Source organism: Bos indicus, chromosome 3, assembly GCF_029378745.1.
Source record: "Bos indicus isolate NIAB-ARS_2022 breed Sahiwal x Tharparkar chromosome 3, NIAB-ARS_B.indTharparkar_mat_pri_1.0, whole genome shotgun sequence".
Lineage (NCBI taxonomy): Eukaryota > Metazoa > Chordata > Mammalia > Artiodactyla > Bovidae > Bos > Bos indicus.
Window position 1 is genome coordinate 78,403,577 of NC_091762.1, and position 8,519 is coordinate 78,412,095.

At 36.3% G+C, this 8,519-nt stretch overlaps 1 protein-coding gene across 1 annotated transcript in view; it reads right to left on the minus strand.

Annotated features, from left to right (window-relative positions):
* Positions 1-8,223, minus strand: part of IL23R (interleukin 23 receptor) — a 76,989-nt gene extending 68,766 nt beyond the window's left edge. Inside the window, exons 1-3 of the mRNA XM_070786350.1 lie at positions 8,100-8,223; positions 6,950-7,021; positions 2,666-2,962 (exon numbers count right to left, since the gene is read on the minus strand). Coding sequence (XP_070642451.1) covers positions 2,666-2,962; positions 6,950-7,019 — 367 coding nt within the window. The 5' untranslated portion in view covers positions 7,020-7,021; positions 8,100-8,223. The remainder of the gene's footprint in view (positions 1-2,665; positions 2,963-6,949; positions 7,022-8,099) is intronic.
* Between the last annotated feature and the right edge of the window lie 296 nt (positions 8,224-8,519).

Genomic DNA, 8,519 nt, shown 5'->3' on the forward strand with positions numbered 1-8,519 from the left:
CTTTTATTGGATAATAAGTCTACTTTCATTAGATGATAAATAGAGATCAAAGATGATTAAAATTCAGCTTCAGTCGTGTCCGACTCTGTGCGACCCCATAGACGGCAGCCCACCAGGCTCCCTCATCCCTGGGATTCTCCAGGCAAGAACACTGGAGTGGGTTGCCATTTCCTTCTCCAAAAATTCAAGTTATATATATTTAAACTTTTTAATGATTCAGTGTAAATATGACTGTTTCATGAATAGTTTAATTTGGTGTTTTTAAAGGAATAGAGAAATCTTAAAGTGTTTTATCCTGTGACTGGTGTGACTCTGATAGAATACTTTTCATGATGTGTGTACACTTACAGATAACAATCTAAGAAGTCTAAGATTATGGCTAAAAATGAAACTGTGATAATAGTTTGTGTTTCACAAATTGCACATCAAAGTATAGAACTTTTAATGTTTGGATATCTTTTTAGGAAAAGCAATGACTCCTTTATCTTCTCTTTATTTTGTATGATTTGTCTCCAGTCTAAAAAAATACACATAATCGTTTTGTTCAGAGCAGTGATGATAAGTTGACATGGTAAAGCTCACAGGAAGAGTATCCTGTAATCAAAGTGATCCAGTGAAAGCAGTGTGATTTCTAGAATACCACAAAAACCCTCAAAAACCTCTACTTGACCTACTTCAATAGGAAGTTTTGTTTACTAAGAATGTAGAGCCCACGAACACAGGGTTTCTTGAATCCAGGGCTTTGAGTAAATTCTTACATGGCAGTTACACTTTCACACTCATAACCAGAGATCTATGTAAAAAGTTCCAAAATCACAGAGTAAACAAGTGGAAAGGGTAATGTTCTTTCTAAGCAGCTGTCAGCAGAAAATACAAGTGCTTCTAATGTGTTGTCCTAGAAGGGGAGAAAAGGCCACTCCCTGGCCCTGAGCAGAGCCTGGTGGTTGTGTCTGGGAGCAGAAGGCTCAGCCAACACTGGAGAGTGGTTGGGCATCACTGGTCACTCAAACTGCAACACAGGGAAGGAGGCCACACTTCTTCTGCCTCCTTTCTTACTCTGGCTTAAAATTAAAACTGACCTTTCCCCAAAACCATGACAGTTGCTCATTTGTTCTCCAATGAAATATTCTCTCAACAACCCACCCCCCCAAACATCAAAGATAAATAGGAATGTAATTAAGCAAGAGGGTTACTTTTGTTTCCTGAGGATGCGGACAAGCTAAGAAATCCTCAGACATCAGATAAGATGTCTACTTGAGGTTTCAGTTCCCACAATTTAGGGCAAGTTTAGCATGTTATTATTATTTTAAGGCCTAAATTTTTTTCTTTAACTCCAAAACCTATTAATTTCCTTCCTCAGTTCACCTCTGCTACTTCCTATAGCTCTTCTTTCTTGAAGCAAGTTGGTCAGGTGCCCAGCAGGACAATGGCCTTACTTTAAACAAAAAAGCCTCCTTCTTCTCCCTTTAGGGACAGGTAGAGGTGGCCAGGTAGACTTGGTCTGTCTAGGTGAGGACTGGAGATGAGGAAGAACTCAGATTGGATTCTCAAAAGTATGGAGAAAGGGAACATAGCAAAGATCCAAAGCCCTCTATCTTTCACTGAAAATGGGCCCAGATGCTGTAGGGAATGAAACTCTAGATTAAAACAGTACTGAACTTAACATTTTTCTTTTGTAATAGTAGAACCAAGAATTAAGTATATAATTATACAAGCCAGCCCATATTACTATAGTAACTTAAACACCTTCAGGATACTATGAACACACATTGAATTTAGCAAATATTTTTAAAATTAACAATTCTTTTTTTCTTAATAATTATAGTAACAAACAATGATTCACAATTGGGGCAGTGACATTAGGAGCAGGGAATTGTATCAAAATAATCCCATGTTTTATCAAAAGGTTCCATTTAAAAGGGCTTAGGCACATTAATATTATAGTTTAAAGTATATAATACTTTTTAAAATAAGTTATTGAAATTTGATCTTTACCCTGACCAATATAATTAGCCTCATTTTACAGACATGGAATTGAGGCATAGACTGGTTAAGCAACTTCCTGAAGTCACACAGCTGGTAAGAAATATAGCAGAGATACAAAGCTAGTATTGCAACTGTTTTTTCCTTTCGAAATCTTAGCCTCAAAATTTCTCAATGGAATCTGCTTCAAGGTTTATATTAGTTTGGAAAACAATGTTAAGTGGAAAATAGTTGAAAATAAAAACACTGAAAATCTGAGGGTGCTGCCTTTCACATACCTAAAAACCTGTGTTCGGCCAGGATAGTGTTAAAAAATTGTATTTTGAATATGTTGGCAACATTGAAAAGTTTGTAGAGTTCACATTGAAAATTTACACTTCCATCTTCTTTGGAAGAACCAAAAGATCTAAGAATACTGGATCCTCAGAGACCCGGAAGCTGGACACTGTCTGTGCTCAGTAAACTATCTATGTGTTTTCCTCTCTGCATAGATCCCACCAGCTTCTTAAAGCAACATTTCACCAACCTGGCTCCTGGAGACATTCAAATTGCAATACCTACATTAAACTAACAGAAGAAGTGAAGTACATTAATTTGCCTCCATTTTTAGACAATATTGGTAGTTACCAGTTAATCGTTAGGTTAACTTTCACTTGGCTTTTGAATGCACCCCAACACTTACATCCAGAAGAAATGTCTTTTCCACATATCAGTGTCTCTGGAAAATATCTGGAACATTCAGCAGTACAGTACACAAAGGCTTGTGGCTCCACAAAGTTGTTATACCAAAGGCGAGCTGTTGTTTTATTGATTCTTGTGATATGAAATCTTTCTTTGATGCCATTTTTATAAAAATAAAGTTTACTTGGTTGGCAGTTCTTAATTGCTGCTTGGCAATATATAGAGATATTCATACCCATCTTAAAAATTGTGGCAGGTTCTACCCAGATGTGTCCAGAGCAGTTTATATTTGTAATCCCTGGAAAACAAATAGATAAAATAATTAATTCCATGTAAAACATTAAAACCAGATATTCAGAAAAATATGCTTTGCATTTAATATTGTTTTTGACTAATGGAATAATTAGTCAAATATTTCATTCAAAATAATCCAGTCAAAAATAATTAGATTGCAGCCATGAAATTAAAAGACGCTTACTCCTTGGAAGGAAAGTTATGACCAACCTATTCCAGTGTTCTTGTCTGGAGAACCCCAGGGACGGGGGAGCCTGGTGGGCTGCCATCTATGGGGTCGCACAGAGTAGGACACGACTGAAGCAACTTAGCAGCAACAGCAGCAGACAGCATATTAAAAAGCAGAGACATTACTTTGCCAACAAAGGTCCGTCTAGTCAAGGCTATGGTTTTTCCAGTGGTCATGTATGGATGTGAGAGTTGGACTATGAAGAAAGCTGAGCGCCAAAGAATTGATGCTTTTGAACTGTGGTGTTGGAGAAGACTCTTGAGAGTCCCTTGGACTGCAAGGAGATCCAACCAGTCCATTCTAAAGGAGATCAGTCCTGGGTGCTCATTGGAAAGACTGATGTTGAAGCTGAAACTCTAATACTTTGGCCACCTGATGCGAACAACTGACTCATTTGAAAAGACCCTGATGCTGGGAGGGATTGGGGGCAGGAGGAGAAGGGGACGACAGAGGATGAGATGGTTGGATGGCATCACTGACTCGATGGACATGGGTTTGGGTGGACCCCAGGAGTTGGTGATGGACAGGGAGGCCTGGCATGCTGCGGTTCATGGGGTCACAAAGAGTCGGACACAACTGAGCGACTGAAGTGAACTGAATGGAATAATTTCCACTGGAAAAGAGTTTTAGGACTCAGTGTATCCTTTAATTGCTTAGCTTATCAGTGTGTTTTTACCATTAGGACTCAGTGTATCATTTATTTGCTTAGCTAATCAGTGTGTTTTTACCATGTTCTGTTGATGTTCAACAGCATTACACGAGCCTAGAGTCAGCTTTCAGCTTTTCAGCTTCTCTAGCAGTCTAAAGTGCAAATATAATTAGCTCTTCTATTTTAAAGGTGAGGAATGAGGCATTTTGAGGGTACCTTATGTTTCAAAGGTAACATTAGAAATAACAATTGGTAGTGAAGAATCCAAACCCCATTCTTCAGCTACTCAGTCTTTCTTTCTTTTACAGATAAGGGCTATTTTTATTAGAAAATTATGATCTTAATGAGTGAAATCATACTGTTACTAGTTGCAAAAATTTATTGCTTGACCACCACTTAAAATTCATCATTAATTTAAAAATATGGGGAAATGTTCAGAATATATTTTTAAGTTGAAAAGCAAGTTTCAAAACAAAATATTTAATATAGGCTGGTGGGCTATATTTAATTCATTAAATTAAAGATACACTAAGATATTATCAATGATAATCTCTGTGTGTTAATTTTTATTTTTAATTGAATATTTCTGTGTTACAAAAATTATATAATAATGTATTATTTTTATAGCCAAATAATAATAAAGGCATTTTCATAAACTCAAATGACAATGTAATGCAATATCAATTAAGTTAAATTCACATCAAGGAAAATTCATTGTAGGCTTTTTCTAAATATTCTAAACTCTAAGCATTAGAATATCTTAAAACCTTATCAAAGTGATAATTAAAGGCCAGTATTTAATTTTAAAAGTCCTTATCTTTAGAATTCAAAGCTTAAAAATTAACTTTTATAATATAAATGTAATTGAGTATGTCCATTTATGTAGTTTGCATTCACATATAAATTATAAATATTTCAATGTTGAAGTAGTGATAAAAATAATTCCATCATTATCAATAGGAATTTGAAGCCAAAGACATGAAAAGAAGTTTTAAGAAAGCATCTGACTGCTTTGCCATGCTGAGTCACTGTCCAACTCTTTGTGACCCCATGGACTGTAGCCTGCCAGGCTCCTCTGTCCATAGATATCTCCAGGCAAGAATACTGGCGTAGTTTGCCTTGCTCTCCTCTGGGGGATCTTCCCAACCCAGGAATCAAACCCTGGATACATCTCTTATGTATCCTGCATTGGCAGGCGTTCTTTACCATTAGCACCACCTGGGAAGCCCCTGTTTTAAAGAAGGTCAACAATTCAAGTTCAGAGAAACTGTTTCTTCAGCACCTTAAAAAAATATCTGAATACTATCATGAAACGTGAGTAGTGTTTAAGAATACACAGAAAATATTAAAAACGTCAGAAGACTTCAAATTCGGATAAATGTTATCTTGGTTTTAAAAAATAGAATAAAAAAGAACCCCAGAAACACTGGACTGCTGAGCTTCACAACATTTGGGAATGAATTAATAAGTCGATGATTTTTCAGAAAAAGAAATCAGTAATCAGCAGGAGTTAACTTGGATTATGTAAGAATAAGTCATACAAAAGTATGTTAATTTCTCTTTTTAATATGTTAAAATAAGTCACACAAAATATGTTAATTTGGAGGATGTTGGTCAGAAAAATGCTAAACGTAGTGTTTATTTTTTTTTATTTCAGCAAAGCTATTTAAAAGGGGTAAAATATCATTCTAGTAGAAAATTTGGAAAAGATAGTAAAAATATTACAGCAGATTGAATAATTTCTAATGAACATCTGGAAAGTCTCTAGTACCATATCATATGGACTTGTCTAATTTCTCTATGCTTCATATTAATCACTCAGATGTATAAACGGGTTTCCCTGGTGGCTCAGACGGTGAAGGATCTGCCTGCAATGCAGGAGACCTGAGTTTGAACCCTGGATCGGGAAGATCCCCTTGAGAAGGGAATGACTACTCACTCCAGTATTCTTGCCTGGAGAATTCCATGTATAAACAGAAGTCTGACTTATCATTCGCATATTTCCAGAAGCTGGAAAAAGTAAATGATGTCTTATTTCTACGAAACCTTCTTGGATACTGTTGGTCTGACTCTGGAAGGGTCTGGTATCCTGCTGGAGGGATTCTAGTTCTCATGGTGGGACTACTTCTATGTGTCTAATATAAGTTTGTCCCAACCTACAGAAGATAGTTTTGCTTTTGTCCCTATTCTGAGTAAGTTGCATGATTTACAAAACTTCCTTCAAGATCTAAAACCCTGCCTTGATGTTGCTTGTGTGTGTGTGCATGCTCAGTCACTCAGTCGTGTACGACTCTTTGCAACCGTATGGACTGTAGCTTGCCAGGCTCCTCTGTCCATGGGATTCTCCAGGCAAGAATACTGGAGTGGGTTGTCATGGCCTCCTCCGGGGAATCTTCCCTACCCAGGGGTTGAACCAGCATCTCCTGCATTGACAGACGAATTCTTTCACCACTGAGCCACATGGGAAGCCTTTGGTGTTGCTTATCTCATAGTAAATGAATCCCTCTCGCCTGTCCAGGATGCAATGCCCTCAGTAGAAACTCTCAAGAGCCAATGGCTGTCCTGCCTGAACTTCTGATGATCTCCCACCTCCCACTCTTAAAAGCTGTGTATGCCTTTGTCATAATGCCAGCTGTTTGTGTGAACTACAAAATAAGAATAATAATAGCACATAATACTACTGCACAAAGTTGTTGTGAGGAAGACAAGGCTTAGCACAGCACCTAACACAGAGTAATGATCAATAAATTGTTTGTGGAATTGAATAAAATTCAAATGTTTGATAAGTTATATAAGTTAAAAATGTTCAAAGACAGATTATGCCAAACCAAAATAATAAACTGCTTTGTGGAAATGTTGATATTGGAATTAGACTGCTTCATGGAAATTTTGATATAAGAATTAGACCTCTGTCAGGATGCTTGATAAAGGAATCTTGCATTAGGAGGGAGGTTGGACTCACATTTCATTCCACATAATTTTATGTGCATATAATTTTTCCCAGTATAATAATTTTTATTCTTCAGAGATTCGAGCATAATGTCATGAACCTAATAAACACTCAGTATTTTATTTGAATAAAAAATAGCAATAGGTACTCAAAAATACTGTACCTCCATGACACCAACTGAAGAATATGTAGAGAGCTATTACCACGTCCCAATGAATTGTGACCTGATTCATGCCTGAAAGCAGAAAAAACTCTTTGTTGCTCTCTAGAAAAATATGAAAAATGTTTAAACTGTAATATTTTAATAAAATACTAAAAGGCATAACATTTTTTCTAGAAGTTGTTTTTGATGAGAAACTTTAATTAGGAAGAAAGGAACGAAGGGAGGAAGGATGGGAAGGGAGAAGGAAACAGGGCAAAGAAGAGTCACTGGGGTGTGAGGAGGTATAATAAGGTGGAGGAGTAAAGCAAAAGAATGGGATTTTATACCCTTCAAAAATCAGTGTGAATTACCTTCATAAGACATTTTGACCCTTGATGAAATATAATTCCTCCTGATCTTGTCTCTCTCATCAGAACTCTCTTTCTGCTCTAACTCATGATCCTCAATCCTTCTGACCAGGTTCACATGTCTATCAAGCTCCAGAAATATTAGTCTTTCAGGAAAAGCCAAAAAGATCAGAACTTCCAGAAAAGAAAAGCATTCAAAATGAAGAAAGAGTGAGTGAGACAAAACCTTACACATTATCACCAGTTAGATTTACAGAAATCCCCTTTATCTGCAGAGAGTTCAAAAGAAGCACATTATAGAAATTCCAAACAATATTGCCATTAGTTTACATCTGGAGTTACATTATTCAGTTAAACAGTTACATGCATTATTAAATAATTAAATTATTCAATAATCAGCATTATTCAGTTATTTAATTAAACCTGAGCCTTTCATATAAAACAACAAAAACTCATAACTCATCAAATGGCACACAACATTTCATTTTTAAAAACTGAGTTCCCCAGTGACTTATGAATATAAAGATCCCTTTCATGATTTGTTAATAATAGTAGATCTTCTCTTTGTAAATAATAGACAAAAGAAACTGTGAAATATTCCTAGTTAGGAGTTAACTACTCACCTAATAGAGTATACACAATAATATCATTTAAAGCGATATGATGTTAGATAATATTACAGATTCAGCTTCTATCATAACTCTGTATGAAATATCATACAGACTCATAAGACAACTTGGCCCATGGATTTCCAAAAGGAAATGTAGCTGTTTTTGAGTATTCAGAGGTCATTATCTCTTTACCTTACAGCCTGTTTGAAGCACATAATTCCACCTCAGAGCCAGGCTGCTACCCTCGTATCTGCGTCATGTCTTCTTTCCTCACTGCCCGCCTGTCAACGATCACTTTAGGTTTTCAGTGATGAGGCAAATGGAAATATCTACAAAGCCCCGACCTACATTTCAGATTCTTGAAGAGGAACTCAAAACTGTCCAACTCAAAATGACTGGCTCTTATGTCACTATTTGGGAAAACCCAGATTACTGAAAGTGAACTGCTTTGTCAGTACTCTTTTTTTGTCCCTCACCTTAATTTGAAATAATCTCATCCAAGAAGTAGAGCACATATTTATGCTTAATCTATCAAAATCTTTGACACTAAAGATACAATGCTTAGTTTTAATTTGCAACCAACATTGATATCCATTATAAATCCATTTCTTA